This window comes from Dipodomys merriami, unplaced genomic scaffold (assembly GCF_024711535.1).
Source record: "Dipodomys merriami isolate MVZ:Mamm:240054 unplaced genomic scaffold, mDipMer1.0.p SCAF_5, whole genome shotgun sequence".
Taxonomy (NCBI): domain Eukaryota; kingdom Metazoa; phylum Chordata; class Mammalia; order Rodentia; family Heteromyidae; genus Dipodomys; species Dipodomys merriami.
The window spans coordinates 63,583,828-63,606,134 of record NW_027206068.1 but is presented as its reverse complement, the minus strand read 5'-3'; the positions used below and the strand labels follow the sequence as shown (position 1 = coordinate 63,606,134).

At 36.3% G+C, this 22,307-nt stretch overlaps 1 protein-coding gene across 1 annotated transcript in view; it reads right to left on the bottom strand.

The window, feature by feature from the left end:
• The window catches only part of Exoc4 (exocyst complex component 4), a 689,440-nt gene that overhangs the window by 612,358 nt on the left and 54,775 nt on the right, over nucleotides 1-22,307 (bottom strand). The window contains exon 5 of the mRNA XM_069996791.1: nucleotides 10,531-10,640. Coding sequence (XP_069852892.1) covers nucleotides 10,531-10,640 — 110 coding nt within the window. The remainder of the gene's footprint in view (nucleotides 1-10,530; nucleotides 10,641-22,307) is intronic.

Here is a 22,307-nt window from a genome sequence, read left to right as displayed (position 1 = left end):
TACACCAAATGCCAGAGCACCCAAATTCACCAAACAAACACTACTTACTATAAACTCACATAGATCCAAACACACTGATTGTTGGTGACTTTATCACACCACTATCACCTCTGATAGATCAATCTGAAAAAACTCAATTGCCTACGCCAACTAGATTTAACAGACATCTACAGAATATTTCACCCAGAAGTATCAGAAAATACATGCTTCTCAGCAGCTCATGGAACATTCTCCAACAGATGGCATTTTAGGTCACAAAGCAAATCTGTGCAAACTCAGAAATATTGAAATTATTCCCTTCATTCTCTCAGACCACCATAGAATAAAATTAGAGCTCAGCACCAAAAGCCAGCATAAAAAAATTCCATAACTAATGGAGACTGAACAACATGTTGTTGAATCACCAGGTGGTCACTGAAGAGATCAAAAAGGAAATTCAAAGATTCATGATATTTAACAAAAAGGAACATGGAAAATACTAGTTCCTATGGAACACAGCAAAGGCAGTACTCAGAGGAAAATGTATAGCTCTGAGTTCCTGGATCAACAAATTGAAGAAATCTCAAATCAACAAACTCCAATCCAGTAGATGGAAACAAATACTTAAAATTAAATGAATTAGAGTCAAAAAATACCATAACAAGGATCAACAAAAGAGTTAGTTCTTTGAAAAAAGCAATAAAATTGACAGACCCTTACCAAATCTGACACAGAGAAAGAGAGAGAGCACACTCAAATAAATAAAATCAGAGATGAAAATGAGAGCATCACAGCAGAAACAAGATTCAGAACATTGTAAGGGAATATTTTGCAAAACTCTATGCTAACAAATTTGAGAATCTGGAAGAAATGGAAGAATTTCTAGCAAATATTGATATGCCAAAACTAAACCAAGATTATTTAAACCAAGTAAGTAGACCTATCAAGTATTGAAATAGAAATGGCAATAAAAGCCCAGGACCAGACAGGTTCACAGCAGAATTCTACAAGGCCTCAAAGGAGAACTCACTCCAATACTCCTCAAACTCTTCAGTGAAATTGAAAAGGAAAGATCACTACCAAACTCATTCTTTGAGGCCAGCATAACCCTCATTCCAAAACCTGATAGGTACCCATCAAAGAAAGAGAACTATAGATCCCATTTCTTTAATAAACATCGATACAAAACTACTCAATAAAATTCTGGCCAGCCAACTTCAACAAATAATCAAAAAACTCATACATGACAAACAGGATTAATTCCAGGGATGCAAAGCTGGTTCAATATATGCAAATCAATTAATGTAACTCAACACATCAGTAAGAGCAAGGGCAAGAACCACATGATCATCTCAATAGATGTAGAAAAAGCATTTGACAAGATCCAACACTTCTTTATGATGAAAGCTTTGGAGAAACTAGAAATCCAAGGAACATTCCTCAATATAATAAAGGCTGTATATGACAAACCTACAGCTAGCATTATACTTAATGGTGAAAAGTTAAAACTATTCCCTCTAAAATCAAGAATGAGACAAGGGTATCAACTCTCTTCACTCCTCTTCAATATAGTGTTGGAATTCCTAGCCAGAGCTTTAAGGCAAGAGACAAACATAAAGGGGATCCAAATAGGGAAAAAAGTAAAACTCTCCCACTTTGCAGATGCATGTGGTCCTATATTTAAAGAACCCCATAGACTCATCTCCCAAGTTACTTGAGCTGATCCAAAACTTTGGCAAAGTAGCAGGGCATAAAATTAACCCACAAAAATCAGTAGCTTTTCTGTATGCCAACAATGAGAAGAGTGGGCCTGAAATCAAAAGCAACTCTTTTTGCAATATCCTCAAAAAAAGAAAATAAATAAACAAAATATCTAGGAATTAACTTCACCAAAGAGGTGAAGGACCTCTATGATGAAAACTTTAAAAACCTGAAAAAGGAAATTAAAGAAGAGTTAAGGAAGTGAAAAAAAATCTCCCATGCTGCTGGATTAGGAGGAATAACATCATGAAAATGGCAATACTGCCAAAAGCTATCTACAAATTCAGTGCAATACCTATCAATATCCCAATAACATTTTTTAATGAAATAGAAGCAATCCAAAAATTCATATGGAATAATAGTAGACCCCAAATAACTAAAATAATCCTTAGCAGGAAAAACAGTGCTGGAGAAACATCAATACCAAATTTCAAACTCTATTATAAAGCCATAGTTATAAAAATAAAATAAAATAAAAAGGTTGGTACTGGCACATGAACAAGACTGAAAACCAACGGAATAACACTGAAAACCCAGAAATAATTCCACAGACCTATAGCCACCCAATCTTTGATGAGGAAGCCAAAATCAACAGATGGAAGAAACCGTGCTAGCAAAATTGGTCAAATACATGTAGAAAGCTAAAGTTAGATTTTTATACATCATCCTGCACTAGAATGGATTAAAGACCTCAAGGTAAGAGCAGATACCCTGAAATTATTACAGGAAGATATAGAGAATACACTAGGGCTCCTTGGCACAGGTCAAAACTTCCTAAATAAAGATCCAGAAACACAACAAATCAAAGAAAGGTTGGACAAACGGAATTGCATTAAACTGTTGAGCTTCTGCATCACAAAGGACAGAGCTAGCAAGAAAATAAATAGCCCACAGATTGGGAGAAGATCCTCACTAGCTGTATAACAGACAAGGGTCTCATCAAAAATATACTTAGAGCTCATAACAAATCCTCAAAGAAACAACCACCCCATTAATAAATGGACTAAAGACTTAAAGAGAGACTTCCCCAAAGAAGAAATAAGAATGGCCAATAGGCACATGAGGAAATGTTCAACATATGTAGTTATAAAAGAAATGCAAATTAAAACTACATTCCACCTCACCCCAGTTAGAATGGCCATTATCAAGAACACAAATAATAACAGATGCTGGCGGGGATGTGGCCAAAAGGAAATGCTACTACACTGTTCTTGGGAATGTGAATTTATTTGTTCAACCACTATGGAAAGCAGTATGGAGGATCCTCAAAAGACTAAACACAGATCTCCCCTATGATCCAGCAATCCCACTCCTGGGCATTTACCCAAATAACCACAAACAAGGCCACACTAAAACGACCCAGCACAACTATGTTCATTGCAGCATTATTTACTATAGGTAAGATATGGAACCAACCCAGATGCCCCTCAATAGATGAATGGATCAAGAAAACATGGGATATATACACAATGGAATTCTGTGCTTCCAATCAGAAAGAATAACATTGCCCCAGTCATAAGGAAAGACTTGGAAAAAAATCATATTAAGAACCAAGAAAACATAAGTTCCATGGTTTCCCTCATTTATAAAAATTAATAAATGTCTAGGATAGTCCTAGCAGAGGGTCACAATAGCTCAAAAGCTATGTACATATGAACACATAAAATGATGCTAATTGAAATGAACTTCAAGGTATGAAAACAAGAGTGTTTTTTTTAAATGTACTGTGTGAAATTATTTCTTTTTTCTTTCTTTTTTCCTCCTTTGGTTTATCCCCTGTTGTTCCTGCTTTTGATTTTGGTTCACTGTGCCCTGTATATACATTTATCTGATTAGGGGAATGGAAGGGGAATCACAAAATGTTGTGACAAAGGACAAACAGCAATACTAACAAGACCCTCTATTGGAAATGAACTTTACAACTTGGGGGGAAAGGGAGTAGGGGAGAGGGAAAGTGGGAAAAAAACAAGGGAGGGAGTAACACTGTTCAACAAGAAATGTATTCATTCCCTTACTTATGTAACTGTAACCCTTCTGTACATCACCCTTACAATAAAATAAAAAATTTTAAAAGACACAAGCAAGAATTTACAATGGAGACACCCTAGTGGTACTCAGCCAAACAAGTACACTTAGTAAGCACGTGAGGCCCTAAGTTCAAACCATGGTAATAGTAAAAAAAAAAAAAAAAAAAGGAAAAAAGAAATTAATTTTATTACGAAGTAGTATATAAGAAGTGCTTAGAAGGAAGATCCTGAAGCCCCTACCTTTATTTAAAAATAATAATAACAATTAAAAATTATAAAAGCTATTATAAAATAGATATAGCACACTGTTCTGACCCCTAGTGAGAAGCAAAACCAAAATGGCCACCTGACCTCCAGGGTCTCGTTCCAGCTTGGGACCTGGACCCAGCTTATTGTTCTGTGCTGAGGGACTCCTCCCTGTACGTCAGTTCTTATAATTTAAGGACTGTTTTGTCTGAAAATGACATTGGGATTTTGGTGGGTATTGAATTACATTTGAACATTGCCTTTGGCAGTGTGGTCATTTTCCCAATATTAATTCCATCAAATTAGAAATATGTGAGATTTTTTCCAACTTCTGCTGTCTTCTTTAACTTCTTTGAAATTTTATAATTGTCATTGTAAAAGTATCTACTTCCTAAGGTTCACTGCAAAGAATTCTTTAAAGGCTATTACAGAAAATAGAAGTAAGTTTGGGGGTTTGGGCAAAAGGAAGGCACTGAAGTTGAGGTAAAAAGGGTAAGCTAATGAAGTCATTATATTCAAAGTGCATCATGTAAAAATAAACTATACAATCTGAGGGCAGAGACAGGAGGAGGAAAAGGGAGAGAAAAAAGGAAGGACACTGACCAAGAAGCATTTTACTTATAACCTTACTTATGGAATTGCAACCCCTTTGTACAGCTACTTAATAATACAATTTTTTAAACACAAATATATCACAATATTACTGTCAATAGCATCTACCCTAATTACCTCATAGGACCGCTGTCTCCATTAAATAATAAGATATATTTTGTAAATGATCACTTAGGAACTATGATAGGAAAATCTCTCACAGAGAAATCATTCACACCTGTAACTCTAATTACAATATCTGAAAAATGACTCATCCAAAAGCAATCAAAATTCTCATTTAATTAATAATAACATGCAAGTTTTCAGGAATTACCTCCAACCTTAATTTACAGCACCCCAATGGGAAATCTGTTCCACCTAGAGATTCCCTATTGGAATTTATTCTATAAAAGTGTCTATTTTAATGGATTACACCCTCAATCCTACTGTTTCACAAGATGAGGGGAAGGTTTGAGAGGCTATGTTAAATTCCCTGCTGAAAATGTCTATTACTTTCTAGACTGACTTTCAGCTCTCCACACACAGACTCTTAAGATTTACTGTTCTTTACTAGGAGTAAGACAAAATTTCTGCACTGTACTGTAATATTTTTCATCAGCCCTATGCTTTTATATGTATTTAGCAATGTTTTATGCAGTCTTTACATGATTTACATCTTCCTCATTTGTGCAACCCCCTTTAATAATGTGACTTAGATTAATACAGTCATAGAACGCATGACTAAAAAGTTACACTACATTTTTTCAAGAAAGTCAAATTTTTCACACATTGGCTTCAAAAACAAGCTAAGTCTGCTAATCAATAGTGCCACAGTAGTTCCTCCAAGTATTTCCTAAACCTCAAAGTCCAAGAATAGGTCACCATCCATGGAAGAGAGACCTTGCAGATGTGATTAAGGATAAAGACTTGGAGGTAAAGAGATCAGCATGAATTTTCCTGCTCAATCTCATCACAGTAGTCCTTTTAAAAGAAATTAGGAGGCATAGAAGTGAGTCAGAGAGATGCAACATGACATGTATGTCACCCACCCTTGCTGGGTTAGAAAGTAGTCATGAACCAGCAAAGTGGCATCTTTCTCAAGAAAGGAACACAGCTTTACCCATACCTTGATTTTGGCCTAATCCAACCTACAAAACAGTAAGATAAAAAATTTGTGTTGCTTAAACCACTATATGTGAATGGTTGGAAAACTAACACATAGCATACCTAGCTTATTTTCAGCAAAACAAACTGATTCAAAAAACACAATCTGAAAACCAGCTCCAGAGTGGAAATCACATTTCTGCTCCTCATCAGTTGTAGACTTAAGTCAATTATTAGCCTCCCTGTACCTCAGTTTCTCATCTGTCACATGGAGCTATTAATAAACCCATCTTGTAGTCTGCTGGCAGACTGAGTTAATTCATGAAAAGCATTAAGATGTTACCGCACACCTTAAACACATATCTTCCTATATTAAACACATCTCAAGCTCTGCTATAAATGATTTTAATCAATAATATTTTAACTACCTTTGTTTAATTCAATCACAGAAAAAGCATGGAATCAAGTCTCCAGTCTTTCATCAAACAGAAAGATTTGTATATAGCTTTAAAAATAGTTTTCAAATGGTCCTGGAAGAACTGAAGTTCTTCAACAATTACTCCTAATAGGAGAGGTTAACAATGCTCGACAAATGTACTCATTACCTTACTCATGTAACTGTAACCCCTCTGTACAGCATCTTTACAACAAAATAAAATTTAAAAAAAAATATTCCTAATAATGCTGAAGTCAATTGTGTCACCAGAACTCCCCTAGTGATCACTGCTAACTTCAATCTGAAAAAAATGGACCCATCAAAAAGCAAAGATTATGTTAATAAAAATAATAAATGAAGCAAAATTAATTCTATCTGCATTTGCCATAACTGAACTTTTTCAGCTTATTTGGTATTAATGCAGTACATTCACTTCTGAAGCCTAACCTAGCACTGCTTCACAAACTACTTTCATTTTACTTGGGCACTGACTTAGTAATATTTACATAAATTAATATACCCAGGGTAAGGAATAATAATGGCTCACTACAAAAATGTCAAGATGTAGCAGCTGTAATTTCTTTTTTTTTTTTTTTTTTTGGGGGGGGGTCCAGTCGTGGGGCCGGAACTCTTGACCTGGGCACTGTCCCTCAGCTCTTCAGCTCAAGGCTAGCGCTCTACCACTTGAGCCACAGCACCACTTCCGGCTTTTTTCTTTTTGCTTATGTGGTGCTGAGGAATTGAATCCAGGGCCTCATGCATGCAAGGCAAGCGCTCTACCACTGAGCCACCTTCCCAACAGCTGTAATTTCTAAAAAAGGTAGAGAGGTAAAATACAAATCAAAAGTATACATTTGGTGACCATATAAGATGATGTTAAGCAAAATGAACTCCAAGATAGGAAAACAAGAGGCTTTTTCTTTGTGTCTGTTGTTTTTAATGTACTATGTGATTTTTTTTAATGTTTTTCTCCCATGGTATAACCCCTGTTTTCATGTATGTGATTCTGGTGCCCTGTATCTTGTATATACATTTTTCTAATTTGGGGAGGGGTAGGGAAATAACAAAATGTTGAAATAAGGATATAGGTTGACCCAATGAGATGTACAAAATACTATGTTGGTAACAAACATTACAACTTGCGGGCAGGGGTGGGGGGGTGCGGGGGGGGGGGGGAACGCGCATGGGGGGAGATGGGGAGGTGGGAAGGGAAGGGATGGTAGAGGAAAAACAAAGGAGGGGGTAACAAGGCTCGATAGGAAATGTACTCAGTACCTTACTCATGTAACTAAGTATCTTTATAATAAAAAAAAAAATTTAAGCATACATATGGGTTTGCCTAGCATGTACAAGGCCCTGCGTTTGATTCCTTAGTACCACATAAAGAAAAATAAATAAAATTAATTTTTAAAGATATATACATATATTTTGTAATAATTTTAGATTCTATAACAGTTCAAATAATGTCAAATTTTTAATGAAAACTAACAAAATGAAAAAACAAAACCTTTCCAAATTTCAGTATAAGGCTTGGATTTTAAAACCACCATAGTATAAAGTATCTTAAATGTCTAGGATTTTTCAAAATTAATAACTAAGCAAACTAACAAAACCTTATTATTAAGCAATTCCTATGTTTTTCTACAGTAAAACTAATAAATGTTAAGACTCTAAGTCTAAATAATCCTAAAATAATTTAATTAAATGACATTTTAAGGATAATGAAATATGCCCCAAAAATAACCATATTAAGTTCTCAAAAGAAACACTTTCAATTACTTGCAAAAATATATTTATTGAATTTAAATTATGTTTCTATCTATTCTAGTTTTACATTATTTCAAGTTGTGTAGATTCACAAAATTAATAAGAGCTACAAGAACTAATTTTTACCTGAAAGGCAATAACAGACAATACTGCTTTTTACTTTTTTTAAGACATTGAATAGTTTGGCTGCAATGCAGGCACCTGAAAAGCCTGGTAGAAGATATTAGATGTTCTTCTCCCCATCCCAAAGATGCAAGGCAGAAACCCTCCACAGAGGCCCAGAAGCTTTTTGAACTCAAGCAAGCTGTGTTCTGCAAAAAGGTCATGTGTGAGCCACTCCCCTAATTCTTCACATCCAAAATCAAAGAAGTTGTACCAGATCAAAATGGCTTTCCTTTATGTTATTCAACATGATACTGTCACCCCCAAAAAGAAACTATTAATCTGTGGATTAAAATGTATTATGTGTGAGCATATAGGTATGCAGATACATTTGGCAAGTATGAGGCCACCAGAAGCAAAAAACTGAATGAGGTCCTAGGACAGGAACCACACTCACTCTCAAGGACCAGATGTAAAATGTAATACATTAAACAACTGCACAAAAGCCCATAGTGAGACAGGCAAAACATGCCACAAAAGCCGGGCACTGGTGGCTCACGCCTATAATCCTAGCTACTCAGGAGGCTGAGATCTGAGGATTACGGTTCAAATCCAGCCCGAGCAGGAAAGTCCATGAAACTCTTATCTCCAATAAAAACCGGAAATGGTGCTGTAGCTCAAGGGGTAGAGCACTAGCCTTGACTAGCTTTGAGCTGAAGAGTGCAAAGACAGCGCTCAGGCCCAGAGTTCAAGCCTCATGACTGACAAAGAAACAAAAAACAAAAAACCCTACCACAAGGGAATAAAAGGCAAATAAACTCTGGGTCCTTAAGCTGTTACCCATCAAAAAATATGCTTTCAACAGCTTTGCCATCAAACACCAGGTTAGGCCCCAAGGTCAGAATGATAACAGATTACTCAGTACCTGTTATTCAAATTAAAACCTGTGGGATTCAAGATGGATACAAAAATTACCAACAAAACAAGAAAGAATTGCTAAAACATGAGACAGAGACCTAAACAAGTCCTACAGCCCCTTTGCAGATAAGATCTCCAGCATAATATGAATTGCCCAGGTTACTTTATAAAACTTAAAAGCTGCTTTTGCTTCAAAACAAAACAAAACAACAACAAAAACACCTTGATTTTTCCTAGCCTATAAATCTCTCCAGAGTGACTAAAATGGGACAAAAAGTTTGACATCTGGGTCTTCAGACTATATCTATCCCTTTTGCTGCCTCAACTTCTCCTTCAGACCCTACCCGGCTTTGCATGTAGACATGTTGATAATTTTGTGTTAACTTGGCTCCGGCATGGTCAAGCTGGGGTGTGTTTCTTCTACCTCACTGCTGTACTTTTTTCAGCAGCTTAAGCAATGAAAGTTCTTTTGAGCCTTATAAATTATGTGTTTCACTAAGAGCAGAACGAATGCCCCATGATGATGATGCTGGAAACATAAGGAACTCAGTTCCTGGATTAAGTCTCTGCCTGCTAGCCAGCAAACTTCAAGGCCAGAAAGCTTGCACACAGGAACGAAAACATCTTTCTAATAGTGTACCCAAGACCAACGGGCAGTTACCCAATTTAGCAAACCCCAAATAAATCAATAAAAGCTTGCTGCTTTCCTCATTCTTGAGTGTAACCTAGTTCCTCAGGTCAATGCTAACTCCTTTTGGCTCAAGTTGACTGGTTGGAGCTAAAGTTACAAGAAAGGAGACTTGCTTACCTTTGTTCACAAATACAAGGTTTGCCCTCAATTCTACTGTTTCCATGCCATAAAATCCTGCCATCCAGTATCAATAAGAGCATGAGAGATTACAGCAAAACTTACAGGCTCTTCCAAAAAGCACTCAAGTGCAACTTGAGGAAACTAAATGGTGCTGGTGTAATAAAACACGTTCAGCACTGGAATGTGCAGACACACTGAGACTAGCAGCCAGTTTTCAACCTAGATAATGCAACAGGCCCACCTATGGTTTTATATCTTATTTCCTATGAGGGTTACAAAGGACTCATCGGGGTCCAAGGCACTTAGCTCAGACTTTCCCTGTCCCAGCTCCAGCCCCACAGGTTTTCAAGTTGGATTTGCAGCATATAAAAAGTTTAGTGGCTAAAGCATAAAAACTCACTAGTTGAGCCAGGCACCAGTGGCTTATGCCTGTAATCTTAGCTACTCAGGAGGCTGAAATCTGAGGATCACAGTTCAAAGCCAGCCCTGGCAGAAAAGTCCATAAGACTCTTATCTCCAATAAACCACCAGAAAACTGGTGCTGTGGCTCAAGTGGTAGAGCGCTGCCTTCAGTGGAGCTGAAGAGCACAGGGACAGCACCCAGGTCCAGAGTTCAAGCCCCATGACCAACACACACACACACACACACACACACACACACACACACACACACACACACACACACACACACACACACACACACACACACACACACACACACACACACACACACACACACACACACACACACACACACACACACACACACACACACACACATATCTCACCAGTGGAGTTCCCAGCAGCAGAAAACTGAGTGGCGTCAAGGAATTTGCGTGGAGTAGGAAGATTTGTAACATCCATCAGAGGACCAGGAGAGACATCTTTCACATGGGAACTGCAGAGACAAGAAGCAAGTTACATATCTTAGCTATGGTAAATAAGGCTACAATAAACATAGTCTTGCTGGCAGCTTTAGTGTGGTCTTATTTGTGACCATTTGGGTAAATGCCCAAAAGTGGGATTGCTGGGTCATAGGGGAGCTCTATGTGGAGTCTTTTGAGGAACCTCCATACTGCTTTCCAAAGTGGTTGAACAAGTTTACACTCTCACCAACAATGCAGTAAGGTTCCCTTCTGTCCACATCCCCTCCAGCATCTGTTGTTATTAGAGTTCTTGATTATAGCCATTCTAACTGGGGTGAGGTGGTATCTCAATGTTGTTTTGATTTGCATTTCTTCTATGGCTAGAGAGGTTGAGCATTTCTTCATGTGTCTATTGGCCATCCTTCTTTCCTCTTCAGAGAAGTTTGTCTTTAAGTCTTTAGCCCACTTATTTATTGGGCAGTTGTTTCTTTGAAGATTTGTTGTTAGGGGATTTAATTTTTGAGTTCCAGGTATATTTTAGATATGAGACTCTTGTCCATTTATATGGCTAGTGAAGATCTCCCAATCCGTGGTCTTTCTATTCATCTTGCTAGCTATGTCCTCTGCCATGCAAAAGGTCTGCAATTTCATACAGTCCCATTTGTCCAACCTTTCTCTGATTTGTTGTGTTTCTGGGTCTCTATTAAGAAAATTTCGGCCTGTGCCAAGGAGACCTAGGGTTTCTCCTTTTTCATCCTGCAATGCCCCTCAGTAGATGAATGGATCAAGAAAATATGGTATATATACACAATGGAATTCTATGACTCCATCAGAAAGAATGACATTGCCCCATTTGTTAGGAAATGGAAAGGCTTGGAAAAAATTATATTAAGTGAAGTAAGCCAGGCCCAAAGAAACATAGGTCCCATGGTTTCCCTTATTTGCAATAACTAGTATATGTCTGAGACAAGCAGAAAAGGTCAGATAAGTCGATGTTAGGGAAATGAACCCTAAGGTATGTATTCAAATGTTTTTTTTTTCTTTCATGCAATTGTTTCTAACACATTTATAAGATTATTTCTTTGTTGCTTTGTATGTCCCCCCCCAATGGTATAACCCCAGCTTTCACTGTATTTGATGTTGTTATAATTTGTGGAGGGGAAGGGAAAAAACAAATCGTTTAAATGGGGATACAGGTGGACCCATTGCAACAATGAGATGTACAAATCCTTTACAACTTTGGTGGGCAGGGGAGGAGGATTAGGTGGGGGGAGGGGAAGGATGGGATGGAAAGGGGAAACAAAGGAGGAGGCTACAATGCTTTATAAGAAATGTACTCATTATCTTGCCCATGTAATTGTAACCCCTCTGTATTTTCACAATAAAAAATAAATTAAATAAATTAAAAATAAATTTTAAAAAAGAAGCAAGTTACTAGTTCACCCAAAACCAACTGAAGTCCAATCAGTGCCAACCCTTCCCACTTTTCTTTCCTCATGAGCCCTCTACACAGTGAGTTTTAACAATTCCCAAGCATATTTCTAGCAAAATGGTATTTGTCACAGCTAACAGCTAACAGTGTAAAAATGTATTCTGAGATTATGAAGTGTTTAAATTACTTTCTCTTTTCATTCCAATACTACGCTTAACACATAAGGACAACCAAGATCCTGTGGATTACTACCTAATAATGCAATTAGGCCAAGTTATTGCACCTTACTCCTTATTGTCCCTTACTATTCTGCTACCAAAAAAAAAAAGCAATACAAATCATATCATGATAACTAAGCAGAGGTTTATTAGTACTTCGGGGGTGTGTGTGTGTGTGTGTGTGTGTGTGTGTGTGTGTGTCTGTGTCTGTGTGTCTGTGTCTGTGTGTGTGTGTCTGTGTGTCTGTGTGTGTGTGTCTGTGTGTCTGTGTCTGTGTGTGTGTGTCTGTGTGTGTGTGTCTGTGTGTGTGTGTGTGTGTTGGTCCTGGGGCTTGAACTCCTGGGCACTATCCCTAAGCTCTTTTTTTTCAAGGCTAGCACTCTGCCAATGAGCCACAGCGCCACAGCTCCACTTCTGGCTTTTTGGTTAACTGGAGATAAGAGTTTCATGGACTGTCCTCCCAAGCTAATTTCTAACGGCAGTCCTCAGATATCAGCCTCCTGAATAGTTAAGATTGCATCTCTGAGCCACCAGCACCCGGCTTAATAGTACTTTGGGGGATTTGGGTGGTTGTTGTTTTGTTCTTTCATAGATACTGGGTGCCTGAACTCAGGGGCTTGCTGGGCTTGCTTGCTCCTTCATGGACTTGCTTGCTCATAGCTGCTGTCCTTCTGCTGTAGCCCAGCTTTTCTAGTTAACTGGAGATGGAATTTCTCTGACTTTTCTGTCTTGTCTGTTCAAATCTTGATCCTCCAGTTCACAGGCTCCTGAGTAGCTAGGATTACAGGCATGAGCCATTAGTGCCTGGTGGTTTAACAGTACTTATTCCTCTTTCAAGCTTGTGTTTTAAGAGTTTTTTGCATAGTTGAGGAATTCACAAATCTTAGCTTTTTTCTAAAAGAAGTTTATAAATTTCAACAAATTGAAAACCCCAATAAAGGCTGACTTAAAGAATCTCACACAAGTTTATTTAGTATTTAATACCTTTCCCCACAAAAATAAGCTAACCTCTCTTCTTAATGATTTAAAGTTGTCAAAATAAATACATTGATTTTAAGTGACACAAAGTTTACAAGTTAACTTTCAAAGTAAATTATTAATTTATGAACGCACATGCTGAGTACAAAAATTAAGGCAACACTAAGACAAATAATATCCCACCCTGCTTCTAAAAAACAGAATCATTGCTGAGGGCTGGTAGCTCATGCCTGTAATCCCAGCTACTCAGGAGGCTGAGATCTGAGAATCAGAGTTCAAAGCCTGCCCAGGAAGGAAAATCTTTGAGACTGTTATGTCCAATAAACTACACAGTATAAGTAAGAAGTGCAGCTGTTGCTCAACTAGTAGAGCACTAGCCTTGAGCAAAAGAAGCTCAAGCACAGCAAGCACCCAAGCCCTGCATTCAAGCCCTAGGACAGACACAGCAAAAAAATAAAAACCCACAATCATCTGACTACGAACCAGTGGTTCATACTTGTAATCCTAGCAACTCAGGAATCATGATTGGAAGCCAGTCTAGGCAAGAAAGCCTGTGAGATTCTTATCTCTAAGTGTCAAAAAAAAAAAAAAAAAAAAAGGCCTGTAGTTGAGCTGTGGGTCAGGTGATAGAGAGTTAGCCTTGAGCAAAAAATATCAGGCATAGGATTCAGGCCCTGAGTTCAATCCCCACCCAGGATTAGCACACAAACACATATTAACACACACACACACATACACACACACACACACACACACACAAAATCATCTAGCCACACTTCATATACCACAGAAAAGCTTATACAATGCAATACATAGCGCTTATTTAGTCCCAAAGGCCATTAGTAGTAATGAATGACTATGGCACAGATTTTCAAAGTGTTTGTTTGTTTGTTTTGACAGGGCAGGGCAGGAATAAGAGAATAAAAAAAGATAAAGTAATAGCAAAAATATAATGAATATCTGTATGTTCACTCACAGTAAATTACCCACCCTACCTCCAACAGCCTTTTTTGGAATAAAAGTACTAGTTATGCATGTATTTTATTTTATTTATTTTACTCTGTGCAGTGCTGGGAATCAAACTTCTTGTTAGGCAAGGGCTATACCACTAAACTACACCAGCAGTGTATATATTTTTAATTAATTTTAAAAACTACTTTCAGAAACCCTGAAAAAAATATGCTTTGTTAAAATGAAATTATCCCTTAAGGCAGTATTACTTTTGTTGGGTATTAATAAGTGTGATCCACTGTCCCAGACCTTGAGGATAATTATGATGATTAAAAGGAGGATGAGTCAATTCCTGATGTCTATGAGTGGATGGTGCTCAGTGCTGAGAACTCAAGAACAACCAAGATATGAGCTAAACTAAACAACACAATTCTAGTACTTACAGTCACTCCCAAGTTAATCTGAAACTCGGGTGAAGAATAAGATATACAAGTAACAGAAATGGTAATTATCAGGAATTTTAAAGCTGAGTTATTTCCAATAACTCTTTGCCACCAACATAAAGCTTCAAGTCTCAAATTGCCTAAGCTATCTTATGCAAATCCAACAGTCTTCACATCCAATGGCTTTGCAATAGTGTATATATTCTATAAAAATCTGTTTGATCACAGATTTATCTGTTCTTTCATCTTTTATGACTACTGTTGTGTGTTAGCTCTCCGCCGGGACCTGCAAGTATTTAAGACAGGATCTCAGCATGTCACTTTCTACAAGTCACAAATCTCATCCTCCAGTATGTGCACGACACTTGCCTTCTAAACTTGCTATCCTCAACTACTTTTTTTAGCCACTATTGTTTTAACCAACATTGGAAAACCAGCTGTTACCTGCTATTTATTCTTTGGATATACAAGCCCAGAGAGAAACAGTATTATCACTGAGGTATATAGTGCTGCTGGTAAGAAAAAAATAATTTCCACTTTAAATGACAGGAAATGTATGAATAAGGTGTAATCTTTTATAAATAGTTAAATAACAAAGAAGCTATTTATAAAGCAGGATAAATGAAGATATCAATTAAGAAAATGCAGGTTTGGGTATTGCCTATAATAAATGCAGGTTAGGGTATTGCCTAATAATAAAGCAGTACAGTTAGTACCTGTGTGTGCATTGATGAGAACCTATAATGGTGAACATCTCTATGCACACAGATGTGCACATGATTCACAATAGATTAAAACCTGCTATTATTTTCTCATCTCTAACCAAAAAATCTATTTCAGTTAAACATAGGGTGATAAATGACTTGCCATTTCAACTTTGAAAAACATAACCTCCCGACTTTATAATCAGAGCCAGAAGGGTCCTCAAACTCCAATAAACTTTTAGAAAGTCAATTTACTGCAAAACTATTTTCATAGAGTCATCTTTCTCTCTCTAAAATTTTTTCCCTCAGGCCTCAATTTTCTCCTTTGTGAACACTAACCCAAAGGCAAGTAACTTTGGAAATGATTTTCTTTCTTTTTTTTTTTCCTTCTCTCTTATGGAGGACTTGGCTTTAAAAGTCAAGAGAGAAAGGGGGAACCCCACTCATTTAGTGACCACAGGCAGGAGAGCTAGGTGGTGTGACCAAGTATCACACTGAAGTACTCTGCACCTTAGATTTCAACCTGGAAGAGAGAAAAAGGCCTTTTCTCCCCATATATCAGAGATAAAGTTGGAAAAGTGTTTATTTTTTTTTAATTGTGAGAATTCCGTAAAGAGGAGTTACAATTACGTGGGCAAGATAGCGAATACATTTCTTATCAAGCATTGTAGCCTCCTCCTTGTTTCCCCTTCCCATCCCTTCCCATACTCCTCTCTCCCCCCAGGAAAGGTGTTTATTGACTCCTTAAAAGACCTTTAAATCTCTCAAAGTGTTTTAGAAGAAAATAAAATTAAAAGATTCTTGTTTTGAAGTTTGTGATTAATTCAAATGCTCTGGCTGATTAACTTTGGAAGAAATATTGATAGGAATTTTTTTCTTTTTATGTAATATCATTACAAATTTTTCCTTAAAATCCACTCAAACTCACAGTCAAGAGTTGAAAATAACAAGTGAGACTACATCCCTCCTAGTGTAAGACAGTGTCACCAAAGCCACCAACTGTGCGGTCGCAGATACCGTTTTGCTATTTACTGACAACATGGTAACAACAGTACAAGTAAGACAAGCAAGAGTTACCTCCCACCTTAACCCTAAGAACTTTCTGGCCATTAGTCAACAACCCAATTTGCTTCTAAATATGTTTGATTTCAAAGTTTCAACCCATGAAAACTGTTCTTTAAAAATAAAACAAGTTACAAGTGCTGACAGCTTATTAAACATTTGCTCTTCAGCTTATTAAACATTTGCTTTTTAATTAGAGTGTATTTCTGTTCTTTTCCTTAGGAGTAGTTTCATGTCCAAAATTTATACCTGGACATCATCTGGCTGATTTTATTGTCAAACAAAGATTGACAGAGGTGGTTTGAACTTTAAGCTGTAAATCTAGAAACTAAAACCTTCACCGCTATAATCAGAGCAGCTAGCGCAGTGCCTGTCAAGGAGCAAATGCTCATAAAAGTGAGGTAAATCAAACTGAACTGAGAAATGTCTGACAGAGATAATATGCCCTTAGTAAGAAATTTTTAAGTAGACAATGAAATGGGAATGGCTGGTACAGTAATTCTGTACAGTCCTAAGATCTGGCTGAACATAACAGAAAGAATACTGAGTGGTGTAGAGGATATAAAAGTTAAAAAAGAATCATGATTTCAAATGTCCAAATGTTCAAATAACTAAGAGTGAAGACACAGTGACAGACAACTAAGTGAAGTTAAAATTTTAAATCTGAGCAGTTTTTTTAGAAAAGTACTAAAAGATTATAAAAATAAAAGACATATGTAAAAAAAAATCTTTAAAAATAGGTAACAAATGATTCAGAAGGATATCTAAGGATGTCCAAAGAAGCAAGGCCAAAACAAGGAGTAACTCAGGAAGCATGCATCGATAAAAGGATTAACTTCAAAACGATTCTGTTTTCATTTTCTATGGTTTTATGTAATTTTATAGGTCTAAGTTCTGGTTTGAAAACAGAGAATTTTATTTTACTCCATTAACATCATTTTGGTGAAATGTTTTTTTAAATACTTTAGGAAAAAAAGTATCTATCCACCCCTACATAACACCTACATACACATACACACACACACACACACACACACACACACACACAATCAGAAAAGTCGCACACACTATAACATTCTTTGGATAACTTTGAATCCTAGTTCTTCCTTTCAACAGTATAAATATTTTCTTCAAATCAGCAGCCATATTGGCCTCATTTCCTGTGATAGTTCATCTTAATTGTCATCTTGGAAGGATTAAGAAGCACCTAGATTAGTAAAGAATGCCTCTGGACATATATGTGGTAATTTTCAGAGGTCATGACGGCTCTGACACAGTGAATAGTGGATTCAAAATCTGAACAGACTATTGGGAGGTAAGAGAACTGTGGAAAATGCAGCCAGGTTTTTAGGGCATATTCTTGGGCACTATACACCCTCTTGCCAGTCTATATGTTTTGTTTCCTGGATGTCATGAACAGCTCTGTTCCATCATGATGGAATAAAACCATGAACTAAGATAAAATAAAAATAAATCTTTCCTCGCCTTAAAAGTTGGTTTTCAAGTGTTTTCATACAATCATGATAAAATTGACTAATACATCTCCCATGCCACTACTTACTGGTGTGAACTCTGTCTAAGAATGTTGAAGTCCCATGAATTCTGAGGGTGGGTTCTGAATTCACTGTAGTCCTAGCAATCTAATTTTCTATTTGCATGTTGGTACTGTTTTGATTAAAGTCACTTTATAATATATTTTAATATAAGAAGAGCTTCCTTCATAACTTCTCATTTTTTTTATATTTAATTTTTGTTGTTGTTGGTCATGGGGCCTGAACTCTGGGCCTGGGCTCTTCCGATCAAGGCCAGAGCCCTACCACTGGAGCTAGAGTGCCACTTCCAGTTTTTCTGCTTATGTGGTTGCTGAGGAATCAAACCCAAGGCTTCATGCATGTGAGGCAAGCACTCTACCACTGAGCCAACTTCCTAGCCCTACTTCTCAATTTTTTAATAATTCATTATATTTATTCTTCCATCTGAACTTCCATGAAAAACTTCTAAGATTCAAAAATCTCAATGAAAAAAGAAATCTCAACAATAGTATTATTAGAATTCACATACTTATGTTCTAAGAACAGAGAGTATTTACTTATTTATTTATTCTATATACGATTTTTCTTATTGTTTCATGTAGACAGGTATATTTCTTTTGTCAATTCTACTGGACATATAATTTGTACTTCAAAAATCTGTTATTCATGTGATACCTTTTATTTCGTTCTGCAATAGAAATTTGTTCTAGGTGTTTTATTCCTTTGTGAACCATCTGAGCAGTATGTATTTGGACTCAATCCTCATTGTCCATGTCAAAACAAAATCAGGGCCCCACTTCCTCTTATGGAAGCTAAAGGAGGCCTGATCTGGCCTGGGCTGCTCAGCAAACTGATATACCCAGGATTTGAATTGTGAAGAGATAAAGGAAACAAGCAGAATGCTAGAATCATTTACAAGGAGTTTAAAATCCAGCTGTTGTCCACAGTGTCAGGAACTCTAACAACTCTCATCCTGTAGTTTGTCTAAGACTGTGTGCTCAGTTTTTTAAATTATCTTGGCCCCCTACTGGTTTGAAAATCTGATTATACAAATTTCCCATCGATTTTGTATAATATCTAATAATGCTTCAACAAATTCCATTCTTGGTTCAGTTATCAGGACTCATTTCCACTAGTTGTAATCACAAACTCTAACGAACACACGATCTTTTGAAAAAGTATGTTTTATGTCATTCTATTTGATTATTCTACTCTTTTAAACATTTTTCCTGTATTATACAAAGGGGTTTTTTTCACTGTGATATTTGCATACACGCATATATTGTCTCTGGGTCAAATCCATGCTATCTATAGCACTGTTTCCTAACTTTCCTCTCTGTCCATTCAGTAAGTTTTTAGTGTGTTTCATTGTGCTATTTTCATAGATATATAAAACATATTTTATCATAATTATTCCCACAGGCCTCCTCATCATCCTCTCCTTCCCCCTTATTTCCTCCCTCTGGACCCCTCTCAATAGTTCCTTTTTACAATCATGTCACATTATTTTCTTAAGTTTGGATTTTACATATGAGTGAAAACACAGTATTTGTCTTTCCAACCTTAGCTTATCTCACTTAATCTGATAATCTCCAATGCTACCTATTTTTCTATAAATACTTCAGTCTTCTTTTGGCTGAAAAATATTCCATGTATATTGTACTTGCTATAATTTGATCTTTGAATAATACAGAAACTTCCAAATATACATATCTAGAATACAACTAAGTAAATGAAATGTATTTTCTTTAAATATTAGAAGTCTAAAACAAATCAATTTCTGACTCACTTTAAACAAAAAAAGCATTCCTTTTTATTTCTTGCCTACTCAAATTTCCAAATCTCTACTATTTTAGTATAGGTATATAAATGTTATTTATTTTAAGAGTATTCCTTGACCATGTAAGCTTTCTTTTTCAACAATAGTCTTCAGTTTATGGTTTTGATCTTGTGTAAGAATGTGTCCATTTACATATATACACATATACATATATATACACACAAACACACAAAACATACACACATTTAACAATATGTATGGTCATCACAGTTTTTTAAGCTACCTATAACTTTATTGTTAAATTACAATTTTAACTTATGTCTGAGAGTTCATCCTTGAATATTTTTCTTAGAATTAAAAACACTAGTCATTTATTTCTTGTTTGTAAATGTACACAGTTACAAATGTACTCCCTGTTGCTGCTATGCTTATCAATGTCTTCTTGGCTAGGTATAGAAACCTATAGTTCTAATTCCTTTATTCAACACTGCTGACTTTACTGTCTTTGGATGTTTAATATTCAGTAAATGCTGTTGTACTGGAGTTTTGGTTCCTTTATATAACTAAATTGAGGTTAATTATATTTTTAAAAATAGTATTGATCTGAATACAACAAAGGTATTTCTTTCCTCTTATTAATGAGGCAGCCCATCCAGAAATCAAAAAGAAGTTAGATGTTATCAAAGAGTTTAGGATGTAGCATCTATTCTCAAGGTCATCTCAGACAATTTCCAGGTGTCAATCCATGTTCCAGATTAGAAAGAGAGCTAAGAGACAAATGAAGAGCAAGAGGGAACATAGTAGTTTGGTTGGCACCTTTGTCTCTAAGTCTTCATTCAATTATTTCCAAGTACAAGTTCCAATAATAATAGTTCCTCTAACCACATAAAACAATGGAAAGTGAAGCCTTTTAGCTGAGCATTGTTTTAATGTAATACTTTTGAAAATCAATCAGATTAATCACTGTATTTTTCATTTTCGTATTTATCACCTTTATCACCTGTCTTCTTCCTTCCTATGATGAGTCCATTTTCTACCCATATAGTTAATTCTTTTCTATAATCTTTTAAATCAAGATGTAAATTTTCTTATTTTTAATGTATTTGTGGTCTATTTCTATCAGCATCTCTCTGTATACCATTCTTATAGCCCCACATTGCTATTTTACACAACAAGGTTTGCTGCAGAAAACTACAAAAATTCAATGATGTGTAACAATAAGCACATACAGCGATGGCATCTGATCCAGGCTGTGCAGGTCTGACGGTTTGCGGATGGTTCCACATGTCTCTCCTCCTCCTCCACTGTCATTGTCATGCATGAGAAAGCACACCTAGCAGCACAAGCAGGTTTCAAGCTTATGCCTAAGGTCATAATGATCCACAAAAGCAAAAGCTCCAAAAGCAAAGGTAGGAAATAGACTTTTTTCAATACAAAGAAGAGGGAAGGTGAGGTTATTTGGAACAATCATCTGATGTATAACAACAGGTTTCTTGAATCATTTGAGAAACCTTAAGCTTAGTCTGTAAGTCCTTGTTTTCTTAATTAAAAAATTCAAATAGATCTTCTTCTGAGATCTGAAGGAAATGGCCATTTTCTATAGAAATTCACACAAGTCATAATGATTCTGTTTTATTGTTTACACAGAGAGAGATTACTTCGTACTCTGCTGCAAGAGTTACTGACAGAATAACACTATTTAGATCTAATCTTCAAGTTACATATTCACCTGCCCTATTCAGATCTAATTTTGAAGTTAAGTCTCAGGTACATACATAGTCCCTAGCACAATTTGTGTGCCTAGTCCAATTTTTCTAATGAACATCTACTGAAAAGAGATAGAAATTTCTCTCTTTTGTCAGAGTATCTGACTAAACTGAAGTATCACACATGAAGTTGGCAATTTTTGTTGAAATAAAATAGGACTTGAAAAGACTTCATTCCCAGCATACACTGCTTCCAGTGATTTTCTGATACACTGCTGGATGAAAAGGCACACACATGTGTATTTCAGTAGATAATGCTTAAAATCCCCTCTGAAAAAAAATATAATGTTTACTTAAAGAAATTCTGGAAGAACATATATCAGCTACCTGATATATACATATATATATATATATATATATATATATATATATTAATGCCAATGAACAAATCTTAAGATCTAATGAATTTTTTTGTACCCATCGAGATCCTTAAGTATTAAGGTATTGATGCTACAAGCAGCCATGTAGTCAAAGAAGAATGTTCTCTCTAAACCTCTCCTCAACTATTTCTTAAGAATTATTGCTTAAAGCTGAACTTAACCCTAAGTAACAAACAATCTTACAATTTTAGCTCATATTTATCTGTAGTTTTAAGTTGGCTAACTTACTGTCTAATTTAAACTTTTTTTTTCACATTCTCTGAGATATACAAGAGTATCTCTAACCCAGAATGTAAGAGGTCCATAAGAACTGGTTCTTATAGGTCCTCACAGTAAATGAGCAATGAATACATAAGCAATCCCTGATGCCAGCCTTAGAACATGGAGTACTTGCTACTATAAAACCATCTTCAGCCGGGCACTGGTGGCTCACGCCTGTAAATCTAGCTACTC